Source organism: Saccostrea echinata, unplaced genomic scaffold, assembly GCF_033153115.1.
Source record: "Saccostrea echinata isolate AGI-Se365-2 ecotype Australia unplaced genomic scaffold, CSIRO_AGI_Sech_v1 ptg000016l, whole genome shotgun sequence".
NCBI lineage: Eukaryota > Metazoa > Mollusca > Bivalvia > Ostreida > Ostreidae > Saccostrea > Saccostrea echinata.
In genome coordinates this window covers 5,774,071-5,793,724 of record NW_026889765.1, presented here as the reverse complement: position 1 = coordinate 5,793,724, position 19,654 = coordinate 5,774,071, and the positions used below count along the sequence as shown (strand labels likewise).

The 19,654-nt window shown below is 31.8% G+C and overlaps 1 protein-coding gene across 1 annotated transcript; it reads left to right on the top strand.

Annotated features, from left to right (window-relative positions):
• Nucleotides 1-694: 694 nt before the first annotated feature.
• Nucleotides 695-18,946, top strand: LOC133188761 (uncharacterized). Its single transcript, XM_061324249.1, has 14 exons — nt 695-956; nt 4,404-4,504; nt 6,354-6,499; nt 6,785-6,997; nt 8,049-8,158; nt 9,044-9,186; nt 9,460-9,630; nt 10,838-10,965; nt 11,179-11,321; nt 14,394-14,464; nt 17,304-17,445; nt 17,701-17,985; nt 18,072-18,281; nt 18,702-18,946. Exons 1-14 carry the CDS (start codon nt 695-697, stop codon nt 18,944-18,946), a joined length of 2,370 nt encoding a protein of 789 aa, XP_061180233.1.
• Nucleotides 18,947-19,654: the final 708 nt, after the last annotated feature.

Genomic DNA, 19,654 nt, shown 5'->3' with positions numbered 1-19,654 from the left:
TGAACTAATAAAAAGCAACGAAATTTTACACCCATAGTTATTTAATGATTTTAAAATTAAATTATAAGGAATGACTCTAATTCTTGGCCAAATTATTCGAGTATAACCTGGTTTGGGTCAGTTTACGCTGTTTTATAATCCGCTTCGCGGATTATAAAGCGTAAACTGACCCAAACCAGGTTATACTCGAATAATTTGGCCAAGAATTAGAGTCATTCCTTAATTAAATTCAGCACCTTTGAATTTAGCATGTATATCATCACAATTTATGAAAAATACTAGAATTCTTTGGTTGTGGTTTCTTTTTTTTTTTTTTTTTTTTTTTTTTTTTTTAGCAATGATGTGAAATTGCAAAATTTAGAACAGTAAAAATTAATACATACCATTTTGACCCAAGTTCGCAAAAATAAATCGGTTCAAACATATATAGATTTACAGTATGTACCACGTGGGAAAAAAGACAATGTCAATAGTACTTCGGTAGTCTTGTGACTACCTTCTTTAGCTAATCAGAATAAAAGACTCTTGCTGGTACATGTAGAAGAAATATCACAAGTACATGTACAGCGAGTCTCTGAACGTTTTGTAAATGGATGTAATCAACTAATTGAAAAACGGTTTAACTTCACTGTTATCAAACTAAACTTAGATCTGGGGGTCGGTAAAGTTGCATTAAGGTCCATTTACAAAGACAATGGAATTCGGCATTGCTTATGTGCTACAATGTTTTCTCCTTTGTTGCTGTTTTGTTACTGTACTATGTGGATTTAAGCATCGAGTGATCCCTGCCTGTAGTAAAACTGAAGATGTATGTAAATTTGAATTTGACGTTCAATACAAATTCTCCATGGTTCATTATTTCAACGGGTACGCCAGTCCCATTGTGCTGAGGAACGGAACATTACTTAGAAGATTGGTATATAATAGTGAGAAGTTTGTACCTCTTACTCCTCAAGGTATGTACCCTCTCTCCCTCCCATCTCCAATCTCTCTCTCTCTCTCTCTCTCTCTCTCTCTCTCTCTCTCTCTCTCTCTCTCTTAATATTTGCATGTTCAAGTAGATAATGTTTTTATTCATAACACATATTTGATAACATGAAGAAAAAACGTTTTCTTTTAGAAATCAAGAAGATACGAACTAAATCTGTGTATAATAATATACGTAAAATCAATAAATTTAGACACCAAAATTTTCCTTTTATTTTTCAAAGTTCCTCAAAAATGTCCTATAAATATAGATTAAGGATAATGACAATTTTGGACATCATAGAATTTCTTACTTTTTAAAAATTCAACTTTGCATTATTTATTACCGAAAAAGGTCCACAAATATAAACAAATTCATGATCAGTTTTTTTAAAAATATTTTTTAACGTGTTCCAAAACTAAGGTATATTCAGATATTAAATGAGACTTCGGAATTAAATATCTATATTTACTACCCACCTACATTGTGCTATTTAAATTTCTTTACTTCTTTAATTAAAATAAAAATCTTAATTTGTACTTAAGACTGTACAAAAGATATGTGGCACTAAGGACAATTTCAAAGTAAATCACGATTAGAAATAACAAAAACGATTAATTCCTACCTTGACCTTTGGTCAGAGTAGTAAAAACGTCAATCCACGCAAAATTTGGTTTGTAAAAAAAATCTTGTAATGTATAAATCAACTTCACATGTCATGCTTGGATCGAAGATGCATGTGTTTCAATCTTCCCATTTGTCATGGAGCACGTTATGTCTGATGTGAATTATTCATGCTAAGATCAATGACACAAGAATTCGGCCCTGGCTAGTTTACTATAAATATAAGATTGTCCATTGTCCCCCAAAATATGCAGGACATTTAATGTTTGGTATAAGGATATATATCAATTAAATAATATATTATATTAATTTATAAATAAATACATAAATATTAATTATATTAATTTATAAATTACTTAACGCGTGAGACGGGAGTTTTCTTTAAATATATTTTTTTTCACAAGTGCAAAGCAGAAGCTGGTTGTATATATGATTAAAGAACAGATAGCCCCGTCATCTATGCTAGCAGCTAAAGTATTGCATGTACACTTTTTGTCCAAAGACCTAAACTGTATTTAAATAAAACATGAACGTAAAATTGGTCCAATATCATTTTTAGTTTTATTTTCCTTTCTATGTATTCTTTCCTTTAGACTTAAAAATTTCATATTAATCGTTCATTTCGAATTCCCCAAAAGAATTTCAAGGCTTGAAGTGGACCTATTTTTAAACGGTTTCAAAATTAAAAGGAACATTTGTGATTATTCTCCTCAGTGATTCGTTGTTGTTTTATTGTAGATAATGTATGAATTTTAAGTATTCGTGAAAAATGCATTACATTTATTTGCTGCAGTTATCCATAAATTAAGAGGCATTGTGTGAACATACATGTATATTTACTTTTTAATTGATATAACTTAAGGAATCACAAAACAAACAAAAATCTGATTGATAATATTTTGAATGCCAATAATGTCAATAATAAATCCTAAAATATTAAGAAATTGGCGATTTTCATGGGCGTTGAAATATGCGACTTTGTGCCATTTTCTACATGAATCTATACACATTCCTCCAGACATTTATGACATTTATGGAAATGTAAAATCTTATAACAACATTCACACTTACGTAAAGACACACATTATTCATGTCATTTATATAAATATAATCTATTACAAATATTGCTGATTTATTTTTTAAAAAGAAAAAAATGTTTATGCTATTTATCCTTAAATTTTTCAATATTAACAATTTTAAAAAGCTTTCCTGCTTTTGAAAACTTCATTCCCAGTATAATTTATTTTATTTTCCGTTGAAAAATATTATAATCTATGTAATTAGAATAGAAACGTCATGTATAAGAAAATAATGTTACGAACAAACATAAAAAGAATAGTTTTACTCATGGATCTGTACATGTATGAAGTAACTGATATAGGTAACGGTGGCAAAAATAATCGTCGATTCGAAGTCGGTTTACCCTTTATTTATAGGTGTCTAAATTCTTTCCAACTGGAATAAGTTGATGTATTTAAAATGCGTTTAAGATTTTTTGGAATAATGAAAAGTATGGCTGCAAAAAATTATAGCTGTTAAAACTGTTGAAAAATGACCATTCGTTTGATTTAGAACGCTTTTATTTCAATTAAGATGGTGACAGTAAAAAAAGTTATTTTGCAACTTCATTTTTTTTTCTCCTTTGATTTTTTTTTCTTTACGATTCTTGATGAATGTATGTATTAAATTAAGAAATTATTAACAAACAATGTTATGCATTTTCAGGAAGATTGAGACAAAGTCTTCCAACAATTCAATTGGACCTAATTGTACCCTTTATTTTTAGACCCTTCTATATATATATATATATATATATATATATATATATATATATATATATATATATATATATATATATATATATATATATATATATATATATGAAGCAGAATTTATATTAAAAATCTGCATAAAAAGAAGACTCTAGCTTTTGCCTTCATTGAGATATTTAGCCATATCAATGGCGTTTTCAATTAACAATTTTCATTTCCATTCCTGAGTTTTTTTTATATATCACACAAAATGTACTCGAAATAAAGAATACAACAGAGTCTGATACATCTGTTTCATATTTGGATATTTTATTTGAGAAAGACATAGATGACAAATAAATTTTCCTATCCCAAACTGCCTTATTTACGTGACAACATACTATATTACCAGCGTATACAATTTCCAGTGGAGACAGGCTATTGATAAATAAATTGATGTTGCACGGAGATCAACAATCTCACTTAAAGTCATCACTTCGCACAATCTATGTTTGGTACTATGACTTAATTTGTAATACTAATCTGTCATTAAGTCGAATGTTGATTGACGTCCTGCAGACAAAATGTTAGGCCATTATTTTCACACTGAATCCCTACGGGTGTTTCCGTTCACCCGATCGTGACAAGGGACACGCGGCAAATGTGACTGGTCGGCAGGGAATGCTTACTCTATTATGGCACATGATTCCACCTGTTTTCAGTGGTCCGTGTTGGCTCTGCGCTCAGTTTGTATTGTTCAAACGGACTTTAGACTATGATCAATCAATTCCTTAACGTGTATTCTTGACACGTTTAATGAAATATTGATACCATGACAGCAAATGTCAAGCTCTAAAAACTCTTACTTGGAAGCAAAATTAAAAAAAAATATTTTCGCTAAAAAAAATACATCAATCATGTTACAAATAGATAAAACAATCCTTATGAAAAAGATCCATACAATCAAACAGCACTAACAAAGTCATTTAAGGTGGCAATAATCAATCATCAATATCAATGCGTATTTAAAACTAATAGTTTTTTTCTTCTTCTTCTTTAAGAACTGGATGAAGTTTTGACCGTCGATGGTGCTCATAAACTTCTGTTTAGCATAAATGGGGAGATGCCGGGTCCACCTATAGTTGTATATGAAGGGCAAATGGTAAGTTAAATACATCAATATTTAAGTAGCATTTGTCAAGAAGATTTGAACTTGGAACACTTGTATTAAATGTAGATAAACATTAAAAGGACAACTAACTCATATACAACTGCTGTTCGCTTAAAAACTATTTGAATCGTACATGTAATCTATTAGACATATACGTATAATAACTTGACAAAGAATAGTCAATACACTCTACAATTAACTTTTGATGAGGTACACCTCAGGAGAGAGCGACTGGGCCAATCAGAGAGCATCAAAATTTCTGATCATTTAAAAAAAAGAGTTTTTTTCTAGTCTGAGGTGGTAAGGCGTTCGCTTTGTGATCGGGACGCTCGGGTGAATTCACGTTCGCCGCACCGCGTAAAATCCAACACGTAATTAAGTATTGACCTCTCTTTTGCCAAGCGCCCAGCAGTAGAAGTGAAAGTCTCGGTCTTTCGGATGAGACCTCAAAATTAAGGTCACGGTAGGTTTGGCTCGATAAAGATTCCTCACAACTCAATGGCCCTGAGTACCTAGTATAGGTATATGGTGATGGTGACGCCTCTATATAAGTAAACATGAGGCGTAAAACATTATACAATCAATCTAAAGCAGAAAGTTTTCTGCTTATACATACATACATACATACATACATACATATATATATATATATATATATATATATATATATATATATATATATATATATATATATATATATATATATATATATATATATATATATATATATATATATATGTATACAAAGCACTAAAATAACCATCGACACGAACAATAATAATTGTCAAATTTTCGGGACGACCTGCCCCTTCCTCAGGACAAAGAAAAAGTTAAGAAGTCATAAAAACAAAGGAAACAGAGAAACAAAAACAACTATATATATATATATATATATATATATATATATATATATATATATATATATATATATATATATATATATATATATATATATATATATATATATATATATATATATAGCAACGTAGGAACGTTTCTCAAAAGGCAGGGGGGCAACATAAAAAAAATCCTACAAGCAACAGAAGGGGCTTGGAAGATGTTTACTGCCTCCGCTCAAAAATCCTGTTATTTGATTGGGGGGGGGGGGCATTTTTTAAATTTTTTTTTAAATTGGGAATATGCCAGGGGGGCAACTCCACCCTCCCTTTTGGCCTACCCAGTTTGGGATTAACACATCACAGGAACTAACACGCGTGGCTAAAAGCTCGGTGTTATCACTATTGGTAGACTTTCATTGATCAATAGCAAGAACTTTTGAACAATACAGGGCTTAAAAATACTGAATTTTTCCTATAAAATTAAAATTCATCGAAATACGATAGGCAAATATTTTGAGCCCCTTTTGATAATAAATTCTTCAAATAATTACCCGTTTTACGTTACTAGTCTTCTTTCGCAAAAAAATCATTTTACACAAAATTTCTGCGAACGTCAAAAGTTCATTTACTTTAAAAAAAAAAAACACTTTCAATTCTAAAGGTGCATAAACCATGGCAGTTATATGTTAAGAAACGAGTATAATAATATATACTGTAGTCTCATAATTGATCTTCAATTATCCTTGACCAATAGAAGTATTATTTTTATGAAAGTGGATGATGAAATATTTTCAAAGAATTATTTGTTTTGTGAATGGAATGAATTGTGCCATATCGAATTAAAGTAACATTAATTTGTATATCCCTCATCTTTTTTTTTATATTTTAGGATCAAGTGTTTCTAGAAATTAAACTTGAACAAGAAAATAATATTGTTTACCTTTTCTTTTGTTAATTTTCAAATCATTATAAATCATTATTAAATCTTTACCTGGTCACAGATTGAAGTCTTAGTGAAGAACAGTTTGTCTAATGAAGCTTTCACTATTCACTGGCACGGAATGACTCAGAAAAACACACCATGGATGGATGGGGTTCCCATGGTTACCCAGTGTCCAATCAGCCCTGGCAACTCATTTTTGTACAGGTGCTAAACATATCATATCTTAAATTTGAAATCTAACAAGCCGTTTGCTTAATTAAGGTTTTGGTATTTCGCCTTGTGTTTTTTTTCTATGAAAATTGATGACCTAATATAATTCTTACAGTTAAGCAATTACATATATATCCCAGTGATACTCACAAAAACAAACTTAATGAATGAACACTATTTTTTCTCAAAAAGGGTGTAAAAGATTTAATAGTGTCTTAATTTTCAATTTTTCCTTTATATACCATATAAAGGATAAACATTGCATTTCGTAAATTTTAGGTTTAAGGCTGAACCTCGTGGTACCCATTGGTACCACGCCCATCAGGGAACAATGAGAACAGACGGCTTGGCTGGACCTTTGATCGTCCTCCCACGTGAGGAGAGATTAGACATACCGGAAGTAGAGGACGACTTTATCCTGATGATCCAGGATTGGAACAGGAACATATCCTCCTTGGAAAGTGTCCAAATCCAACTTTCTAATATGCATTTGTGAGTAGAATCAGGCAATGGGGGCAAAAAAGGCTTGCAAAATGCCTAAAATACATGTAGATTTAAATGTATAAAAGCCATTTCGAGCTTGTGAATTTAGTTTCTAAAGTTCTTATTATTGAAAGGTATGAAATTAGTGACTTAAAAAACTTCATTCTATAATAATGAAGAAGAAGTGGTATTCTTAGGGTTCGAATCCAAGCAATAAAAGTCACCTGAGTATCATTTTATTTCTTCGTAACTATCACACTATCCACTACGCTATATACTACTGATGACAAATACATTTAGCGGCATAAATCATGTTTCTGATATGTCCCTTGACTAAATGGACTTATATTGTTCTGAAAGATAGAAATGTTTTGTCAAAAAAGTGCATTTGTAAGGTACATGGGTCCTGGGTCTTCGCTCCATGCTTTTGTTACCCAAAAATTATAATTTTTACGCATATTTTAAGTATAATCTTCCAAAAAAGTAGAGCAAAGACCTACTGATATGGAAAAATTGTGAAGAAGTATGAAGAAATGATCTTTTTCTACCTTTTTGTTGTATGTATGCTATTTTATAGACACATTATTTCAATCTTTGTGACACTGATGCAAATGTTGGAGATTTTTCACAAAGTATACGTTAATGTGAATTGAAATATCAAAGAAAATTATGTTGAAATTGAGATTTTTTTAATTTTTTTATTTGTCGAATAATAGGCATTTTTCTCGTCTTGTTCGCATTTTTTCCTTTTAAAGGATCAGATTCTTCATTACTTCAAATTTCGTTATATACAAAAACACATAACTTTGGAAATTTAGAAAACAGAGCAATTATGTTTGAGTGATATTAACGAAAGAAAAACAAAATAAATAATTTTATAAATCAAAAATGTACATGTATATAGAAAATTTTTCCTTCTACATTGTAGGTGTTTGAAATTATTTAATTTATCTGTGTATTTTTTACATCATGATGGTTTACTTAATTTTTTTTTCTCCACAAACTGCAATGATTTTCTGAATTTGTGACATATTTATATCGGTATTTTCCTATGTACCAGGTACATAAATAATTTTGATTGCACAAATGACTGCTTTCATCCCACCCACACCGCGGACGGAACACTAATTGGAGTAGTGCCGTTCCACTCAGGTCTCATAAACGGAAAAGGTAATGTTTTTGTTTTGTTCGTACATTGTGATCAGTCATAGTTTGTTTCATCCTACGAATCGGGTAAATGTGAACATTGCGGGCGCATAACCTTTCTACTGTCGGAAGTGTTTGTGTTAAAAATGACGGTAACTCATGTAAATGGATCAATGTGTTTAAATAAAATGATGTCTTTTCCGAGTTAGTTTTGTTCTATCAGATTTAAACATATGAATCAATGTTAATTTGATTGAGAAATGCTACACTGGAATGATCAGTTGTTAACAACTTTACTTAATTATTTATAAATGCATTTCTTATATATCTATATATTATAAATGGCTTTTGTTTCAGTGAATTTATTTTTCATGCGATTTTTTGATGAATTGTGTGTATGAGCATTACTTTCAGAAATGATACATGTACCTCAGCAAACTTAAGAGTTATATGTAATAGAATTATCCCTCCCTCTAACGGGAGTCAATGGAACGAGTCTGAGGCTCAAGTTTGAGTGAAATATGAAGAAAACGAACAGTAGTCATGCTCAAAAGTCCAAATAAACAATAAAAATAATTCAAAAGTAAACCAGTCATGGATATCTAAAAACTTCAGAGGTGGGATCAGGTGCCATGGAGGATTAGGCATACCCCTGTCACACTAACTATTAACCATGTGTCTTTGGTAGATAAATCCGTCAGTTCAGTATAAAAATTATGGCGTAACAATTTGTATCAAAAACGCTAGTCAACATTCGACCTAAATCCAATGCTTTTACAAATTACAAAATTGGGTTATAGAGTCTGAGACCTAATGTATATTTATTGAACGTTAGTAAATTGTGCAGAAAAAAAAACATCGCAGTATGATTTGTTTTGTGTGCAACTGTATGTCAAATTCCTTCAACAGGTCACTTTTACCCCCATGATTCGTATGAACCATTATCTCCAGAACTTCCCATAGAGACATTCAAGGTAAAACCTGATAAGTACTACCGCTTCCGGATCATCAACGTTGCCATGATGTTTACATTCCGGTTCTCAGTTGATGAGGTATGTTTTTTAAACGGAATAATATGATTACATGTATGTTCTCTTTTGGTTAACGTTCTTTGAAGTAATTAATTGATAACCTTACCAGGAAAGATCCCATCTACTTCATGTACCTGAAATAATAGAAAAACGGTAGAAAAAAAGGGACCTTCCGAGAAAAAAATTATTGCATATATGAAAAAAGTAAATTAATAATTACTCTTGAAAATACTTCATAAGTTAAATAATCAAATAATTTATATTTCCTTCATAAAATACGAGTTTAACTTGCAGCACCTGATCCATGTCATATCTACCGACGGAAATGACGTAGAGTTGGAGACTGCGCAGTCATTGATCATTTCCAGCGGTGAAAGCTTTGACATCTTGGTTAAAACAGACGGGAACCCCAAAAGGAACTACTATGTTCGGGCAGAAACAACTGAAGTTAAAAGCAAATTAAACGTAAATAACGATAGAATTCACCACCGTAATATTACATGTAGTTCAATCTGCCATGACTCCGATTTATTTTTGAATACAGCAATTTACAATATTTAGAAAATAAGGTTGAAAATACCAATCAAAAGTCATTTTCCAGCAATTGGTTATGAAAGCAAGGGATGGACTTTCTGGGATATAAGCATGCTATAGAATTAACTAGCATCCAACGCCAGACTGGATGGTTTTAGCCCATTTCTTATCTACTATCGTGCAAATGTTATGTTTTCTATTAAACTCCAAGATTGGTCAAACATATTTTTAGAAATTTTGAAGGATACGAAGAATTGCTTTTATTTAATACACAGTTTAAGAATGAACTTTCTCAAGTTAAAAAACTTAATTGGTTTTTTTTCATTCGAAAGGATTAAATTATTACCAAATTTAATAATATTATAAACATGTAAGACTGGGGAAATATAAAGGCAGTACATGATATTTTTTCAAGAGTTATCTTCATTCATGACACAGGGCCCAGTCCGACCTTAGCCCAGATTAATGATTGCAAATTAAGTATTAGATTTTGTCTTTTCATCACATACGTGTTATAGTTGTCGTTGTAGCCTGTCCAAAATTGTCTGAAAGCCAATTTTTGCCATTAGTTGATAATTGAACAAAGAGTTTTCATACTATTCCCAGTTGATTCAATTATTTTTGGCAATAAAAAAAGTTTTCAGCTGATCAACTATTTATTTAATGATGCACTCATGTAGTCCGTTTCCATGGCCGAAGTTGCTTTTTCTTACCTTTTCAAAAATATGTTTAAAGATATATTTAATTTAATTTCCTACAACTTTTACATGAAATTTTCTCAATAATCGATGGGAACATTTTCAGAAAATTAAGTCAGTAGTTTTTATTACGTCATATTTAAGTTTCATTTAGTTTTGATTTGCTTTATGAAATATATCATCATAAATTTTTATACATTGCTAATCCAGAACCATTACTTCAAAGATTATAATATTTGAACCTGTGCATTACGTTTTTTCTGTGGCTTTGTGATTTTTAAACAGTCAAAACCAAACTTTACATACTGACATGGATTATTGTAATTATAAATTCACAAAAAAAAAATCAAAATGCCAAAGACAATTGTCCAAGAACCTTTTGAATTGGTATTTTGTATGAAACTTTTCAACTGAAAATTCATTATATGAAATATAAATAGGACCAAATTTATCCTGGAAGGGCTTTGGCAGTGCTAAGATATGAAGACGCACCAGAGAAACTGCCAAAGACGACACGCCATAAATGTAGCAAAGAAAAAGTGTGCAAAGTCCTTAATTGTCCTTTCCAGTAAGTTGTAAACAAGTTCATTTTAAATGTTACGCTTAAAATATGAACTGCAGGGTACATCTTAAGAATATATGCTGATATTAAATAATATTCAATGAATTATTATAGGGAAAAAAAACTTATTTCTTTTTTCAAAAATAGAAGCTGTTTCCCATGTCAGTTTCATTGCTTTAATCTATTTTACCTCATTTTGTATTTCGTTATCTCTTGCAGACTGTACCCTGCTGAAGCTAATATCCTTTGCAAGTCAACAGCTGACTTCCGGTCTACACAAGAAATGGTCAGTAGACAAGCGGTTCCACTGCTGCCATTTGGCGAGAAAATTCGGGAGGACTTTCTCAACTTTCACTTTACTAGTATGTTATAATTATGTAAATACTTTTATTATTTAGCTTAAATGTACGAAAATCAAATTACAACAGGCGTTAAAAGGGAAAGGACAAGGTAAATTTCAATGGAATCTGGTCCTGTATTTTTCTTAAAAAAATGAAAGTGAAGTAATAAATTAAAACCCATGGTCTCTGAGTTGTTGAAATCCCATGCAGTAAGAACTTACAAATTGTTTTTCTCATATGACCATTTAAAGTCTAATTGTAACGTCATGAACTTGTGCATTTTCCCGTATTTTCTTTAAAAGTTACAGAACACATCTTTTTTCAGTTGAATTTTCTCTAGGACAATATAGAGCACATGCATTGCCCACAAAGATTTTCAGAAATGTAATTTTTCAAAGGATTTTACACAACATATCCGAAAATTGCAGTGGGTGACGGCTGTGGATTCTATTTGCTTAAGGAAAATAACACTTGAAATGAGTTATTTTAAGACTTTTTTGTTAAAAACTTAAAAATGTACCAACTTAATGACGTCATATTTCCAGAATGATCCCTTTTCATGTCGTATTCTTACATGATTTATCACATTCATATACTCAACTCATATTCAAACCATTTCAATAACTTTTTGAAAACATTAAATTTTTAAGGAACAACCTTATCCGTATCTTCTTCTTTTTTACTTTGCACTCCACAATATTGTTTTATTTCGGATATTATTATATATCTCTCTTTGACATTTTGCTTTTTCTTTGTCCTGGTTTTATACTTTGTTACCAAATGAGAACATTTTCATTACATTGAATATAATTATTGTGGCATTCCTTAATGTACAGTGCTTTCCGCAAATCACAATTGTTAATCCATTCCACAAACCACAAATGGGGATGTCAATATACATTAATAATCATTGATGTCGGCTTTTATTGATCTGTACTTGAGATAATCAACCATGTCATGACTTCAGAGAGTACAATATGAAGTTTAACTGGAAGCATTTAGATGAAATACAAGTCCAAACTCTTTTGAGGATTTTTTTCTCTCGAAAAAAAAAATAATCTATCTTCTTTCTTCAGAATATCATTGCATGTAGAGTTGTTTCAAAAACAGGTGCTTGTTTATTAAAAGTGATAATAAAAGATACATATGTAATACAAGGCTCCATCCACTCAAAATTAGTTTGGAATGAATGATTCTGTAGGTGTGTATATGTCCAAAATTTGTGATATAAATCATACATATAGCTTGTCTATGACAGAATGAGAAATGTCGTGTTATGCTGTTGATTCATTAAAATTCGTGGTGGACAATTTTCCTGGATTGCCTAAATTTTATAAGTCCGAGGAAACGTAATTTCGAGCATACACTAATATCTACAAAAGGAAAAATGACTCTTAGAACCCCAATTATTAATTAGTTGAAGATGTAAATTAGTGGATGCAGATAACCCACGAATTCCCAGAATATTGAGCCACCAGAACATCTAATGATTCCACAGTACCCGGTAATCAAGGAGAACTAAAGGACAATAACAAGCCAATGCATTCGTGTCTCTTAAATTTACTTAGAATACTTATTTATTTGCTCTATATCGGAAATCATTGATTGAAAAAAATCTTTAAAATGTGTTAATGCAAGATTATGTTATGCTATCAAGTCCAGAAAAACTTATATGTTTTGGTTAGTGACTGGCTTGCTCCACAACAGCCACGCTGGAAAGCGCTCTCGTCCGGTATATGGCAGAACCTGTCCACTTTTTGTTAATAAATTGTTATCACCTTTTATTTGGAGTTCAGCCTCAAACTTCAGCACTCTTTGGGTGCACAGTTTTGACTGTTACATGTATATATTGGGAGAATCCTGTTTTTCCCTCTCACAACCAGCGAGACCTACCCAATGACGCGAAATCATAACAATCAGTGTGATAGACCAAGCCAGAATACGGTTTTAGCAAGTCCCACCATGATAAGGAATGGAACCTTTGCCCTCTAATGTTCTAGCTGTAGGAACGATATCTACAGAAATATCTACTGCATTTTCTTACATATATTAACTACGTCAAGGAATTTCAAGGTGCATTGTACTGCGCGGTTACATATTTAAAGACACATTTTAATTATTTAGAGACTGCTTTTTGAATAAACTTTGCTATGAAATTATTGAAGCAGGGTTGAAAATGAAAATTAGTCTAAATTATTATAAATGTGACCTTTTTGGTAAAAAATGGTAAAAAACGTATATACATGGCTGTACATCTAGGACACGGTGAGAATCCGGAAGAACTAAAGGACAAAAACAAAAGACCTAAGGACCTAAGGAGCGATTGTGAAAATTCACTTAATTTTACCTAGAATACTTATTTACAAGATTTACTCTATACCGAGAATAATTGATTAAAAGATTAATATAAGATTAATATGTAATGTGAAATGTGAAGATACAAACATTGGTCAATGTTATAAATTCAGTACATAAAACGAATCATGAACAGTGCAAAAACAAGGAGCACTGGAAACACCAGAGGTGGGATCAAGTGCCTAGGAGGAGTAAACATCCCCAATTACTAGGTCACACTAAATAATTCTGAAAAAAAAATCTGTGTTTTGTAGACAGCAGCTGGCTTGCGCCAAGGCAGCCATGCTGGACATTGCTCTCGTCCTGTATATGGCAGAGCCTGTCCATTTTGTTAGTAACTTGTTACCACTTTTTTGAAGTTCAGGCACATAATTCAACATCTTTTGTCTACAATTTAGACAATTTATAAACATGAATGTACATTATGATTTAAAAAGTCATTAACGCAATAAACGTTACTCGTTCACATAGGAAATTGCTGTTTTGAAAAAGAAAAAAAAATGTATATTTTTAAAAATAATATCTATTCTAGTTTGGTTTTACTTTAAATAACTAAAAACCGCATTTTCTGTAAATACACAATATTTTGGAGAATATCTGGGATACCAACCGGGGATCTCTTCTTTTAGAGACAGATTGACTTTTAAAATATTATCAACAAATTAATCCTAAATGTAGAATTAATTTCAGAAAACCCGATCATTTATTGCTGACGATGAAATGTATCAAAACTTTCAGATAAAAGAGGGAGACCTGCCATGGCAGCCATTAATGGGCACACGTTCAAGTCACCCACCTGTCCCCCACAGGTAAGCCCATAAGTATTGTTTTAAATATCTGTAAAATGTTTTTAATACATTTATATTATTTTGCATAATCAGTGTGTTTATATAAAGGGAACATTTGAATTAAATGCTAGAGTTCGATTAGTTTATTTTGCACCACCGATTTGTGTGGTGCGAGGTTACAATAATACTGATAGGTCGTCATAATGAATTGTGTTCAGATATAAAAACTTAACAAAGACAAGAAACGCAGGCATACAAATAATGGATAAAAACTATTCTTCATTTTCAAAACAGCGTCGCTTTGCTTATGACAACGAAAGGCTTAAACGAAGATTCGTATACTAAAATTGAACTCACTATAAACGAATGTTTGGTCAGATTTCCCTTCATGTGGATTATTTCTTCAATCTGGACGGAAATGGATGAGTATAAAGACTACTGATATATTTTCCTAAACTTCTCTAATTGATACAAAAAGCTGGTTGCAATAGTTACAGATACAACTTTGAACTCTCTGATTGTATTTAACGAGATTTTTCAATTACGTTTTAATCCGGAGGCTGAGCTGGCCAAATTCTACAGAATAAATTACAAGATATATGGATTATTTCTGAATGAAAGTTGAAGAAAAAGATTAAATTATCAGTGTTTTTATAAGCACTGCATGGTATGACTTTTTGGCGCAACCTCAAAATATGACGTATATCCACACTGAGCATGAAATATGAAAAGGAACACTAACCAAGATCAAAATTTCATCGAAAGAGTATGCAATGAGAGCAGAGCAAACACGTACCTCTAAAACATCAGATGTGGAATCAGGTGCAATTGAATAGTAAGCATCCCCTGTCGACCGGTCACACCCGCCTTGTGCTCCATGTCATGATCGGGCAAATGTAAAAATCCATTGTCAATTCAGTGTGAAAATAATGGCCTAAAAATTTGATTGAAAATCGTCATTTTATATTCCAAATAAGGAACGATTGTATTTGCTGAAAAGGTTATTATGTCGACTTTAAACTATAATTTTGATACCTTTGTCTCCTCTAATTATTTGTTAATAATTGGTCTCTTTTTAGAAATTGTTCGTACGTAGAGCATGCTTTTGTGTATCGAATCAGCTGGGAGACATAAACTCCATATGCAGGTGATAAACTCCATCTGCAGATGATAAGGGTATATTGCTAAATATAGATAAGGGAAGTGAAAGTTTTGTTGCTAGGTTAGAATCAACGTCTTTTTCTAGTAAAATATCCAAATATGAAAAAGATGTGTAAGACTCTGTGGTATTTTTTATTTCAAGTTCACTGGGATATACCGAATCGTCGTATGAATGGTAACTATTTTTAATTCATAATACGTCGTCGATATATCTAAATGTCGAATTGAAAGCCACAGCAAGTATTTTCTTATTCTCATGTATAACTTTCTGCATAAATTCTGCTTCATATGAAAATGAAAATAGGTCTGCTAATAAAGGTGTGCAACTGGTGCCCATGGTAATTCCGACAGGTTGTTGGAAGACTTGATCTCCAAAAATACATAGATGTTGTCACTCAGTAAATCAAGCATCTTTAATACCAATTTCGGGATACTTGTGTGTACAATAAGGATGTTTTTAACAAAATAATTTTGCAAATGACCGATGACAAGAAAGTAAATTACGTAGTTGCATACATTTATCAAACAAGAAGACATGAATATTTGATTAGAGATTTACTTGATTTTGTGTGTGTTGTACTTTAATTAAAGAGGTTTTTTTTTAACTTTTGAGCAAATTTTTGTCTTAGTCTCTGTTTAAAAACATTCTACATAATATTTTTTGTTCGTACTATAAATTTGGGTTCTACAATCCTAGTTAAACTATATTTAATTAAAACCCCATGAATAAATTCAATACCGAAAGAAGTAAGCGAGGAACTATATTTTGTGGCGGAAGGTCTTTTAGAAGAAAGCGATCTTTTTTTTCTCGAAGTATTCACAGTATTGTTAAGTTTGGATTCCTATTTTTACATGCAGCCTGCACACAGAGTTATTTTGTGCAGCGAAATCTTTTATGCTGGTCCTAAATTATATATTAAATCAACTGTCATGAATTCTATCATCATATTTGACAAATAAAGGAAATATATTGTGAAAGTCCTGTGGAAAAATAGCCCAATTTAAGCTTACAATTTACACTATTTTAGTAATATCTTAGAATTAGCATCACAGACCCCCAACTTTTAATTTTCTTAATTGAATATATAAAATTATTTTATCTATTCTGCTTAAATTCAGAAAAATGTCATTACTTTGAAATGATTTTATTGCTTGGTAAATTTTTAGCGCCAGATAAATGAAATTTTTTGAGTGCAAGAAGGTCAAATAATTGACTATGCGAAGTAATTTGAAACTTTTTTCGTTGTCACGAATTTTAATGTGACTATTTGAGATGAAAAAAGACTGTATTCTACCCATAATTTATTTGGATAAAAAATAATTGAGGGAAATCTTTGAAAAATTGATTTATGAGTTAGACGTAATTAAATTGCAAAAAAGGTCATATTGAATGCTCCGTAGCGCTAAAAAAAAGCCCCATTAACCCTTATTTTTTGTTCTAATTGTTAATTAAGCAGTGTGTATAGATTCTAAAAATATGCTTAAAAAATTATCCATAATTTTGATAATAGGATCCAGCCTCCTTAAATTGAACATTTGATACCTCATATAGCATATTCTTGACATCACAGCTAACCTCTGGCCCTTAAATTGAACGGGAAACAATTATATGTAACAAGTGGCTTAGCAATATAAAAGGCCACATAATTATAATAGCAAAATTAAATTCATCATTTGGGGTGTATTTTTTATGTCACAGATAACATATGACCCTCCAGCGCGCACCTGTTTCAATGACTGCCAGGACCACGACTGTGCGGTTTATTGTGAGTGTACTCATACCCTCAAGTACGATCAGCTGCCACTGAACACGGCAGTACAGATGGTTCTTGTTAATACAGGTAAGCTGGTTATCGTTATATTTATTCGTAAAAATGAGAATCATATTCAGAACAAATACATATCTTGTTAGATAAAATCGCAAGACAGAATATATAAACATTGTAAATTTATATACAAGTCAAAGTGTGTATAAGATTATTAAAACAGCGAGAGCTTGTTTCTTGAAGAAGAAATTGAAAGAATGTAGAACCAGTTGAAGAAAAGTGTAGAAGTGGTATATTTGTTCAAATTAATTCCTCCAATATCGTCTGTAGACATAACAAATGGTGGAACAAATCACCCTATCCACATACATGGTCACCACTTTCATGTCCTTAAGATTGGATACCCGGAAGTGGACAAAGAAACTGGATTAATTGTGCATGACACAACCGACATTAAATGTGCAGGGAAAAATTGCAAAAGTCCGAGCTGGACACGTGACGAATGGGCAGGCGGGGACGCTCCAGGTCTTAATCTTAAGAATCCTCCTTTAAAAGACACTGTTGTGGTGCCACGCAAAGGTTATGTTGTACTAAGGTTTCGTCTAGATAATCCGGGTAAGTGTATATATTTAAATGTTTATTATCTAAAAGCATAAATGTGTATTGTCGCTGTCTGCATTCATCATGGAAATATTATACAGGTTACTGGTTCATGCATTGTCACATGAAAAGTCACCAAATGGAAGGAATGACCTTGATTATCAAGGAGGGACGTCATGCTGACCAGGAGAAACCTCCCGAAAACTTCCCAACCTGTGGGGATTTTACTTGGCCATACAATCAGTACAAAGAAATTGACAATGGCCCTACAGTTCGATTAGGTGCATTATCCAATGATAGCACACAGAATGGTAGGGGAATACTTTATATGACCAGATAAATTGTACATAATGGACGCAAGTATGCAACAGCTGAATTTTTTTCTTTGTAATAATAATCCACTATTTCTGCAACCACTTTTACCCAATCATTTGCTTGTGAGAGTAATGATAAAACTAAAATCTATGTTTCAAGGAGAATATTAGGCTGCTGATTCTTGATCGACACATTCGTTTCAAAAGTGTTGAGAATATACTATTGCCTAATTTTATTAAATGCTAATACTAAAGCACAATTATTACAAGGCTGGTTATTCAAATCAAAGATTCAAAATTTCTTTTGGATCTTAGATAGAGGGATTGACGCTGTTTTTGCATCAAATCGTGAAATATGCTTCATCCCTAGTCACACTACAAGAATCAAATCAGAGATATTATCATTAAACTTTTCAGAAAACAATAAAGAGAACCATTCTACGGGCCCCATGGGATATTTATCACAGACTACTGTTACAATCCTGATCGTTATTATTTGTATGGCTGGTGTGATACTCATGGTAGTCTTCATCAAAAATTCTACGCAATTTGTTCAGCATGAAGGATCATCAATCAAAAATTGCTCCAACGGGTGTGGAACGGACACGGAACCCCTTTTGTCTTCTAGACCTAAAGTCAGAGTAAATGGAAGCATGAAATAAACACTTTCAAGCATTTTATCTATTCATTTTGATTTTTACAAATTTACAGAATAACAGACATATCTTCATTAGCTCCTGCAATGCTTCTTCATGTCGATAGATGGAAAATTGCATTGAATTCAATTAAATGGAATTATTTCGAATGTTATTTCAATTGACGCAGGAAAATTTGGCAATAAACAAAGAAATAAGAGAACCCTACATTTTTGGCCCAATTAAGTCATTGTTTTATATTCCCACCTCCTAAATTGGAGGGCATATAGTAAGGTGCTTGTGAATGTGTAGGTAAGTGAATGAAAGCCTAAATAACGGAAACGATAATTAAAATCGGGATAGATGTGCTCCTTTTGGAGGGAATGCTCCACTTTGAAGCGCCCTTGTTTACGTTTGTTTTCATACATTTTTCTCTTTGGATGGTTTATATAGAGACTTCAAGTATTTTACGCCTCATTGCTTTTCTCAAAATGAAATTTTCAGAAGGTAAAAAAGTATTTGTTTGTATCCCCCGTTCTGATAACATTTTTTGGAACACAGAAATCTTTTGTTCTAGTTTATGAATCATCTGCTTGTTCATTATTGTTTCATACAGTGTATATATGGTCAAAGTTTTCCTTCCTATAAATCAATCGGCTAGATGTTTGCTCCTTTATGATTTATGAATTTGCGATTCGTTGTTATTTAATTCAGCGGCACCCAATATCCCACAAT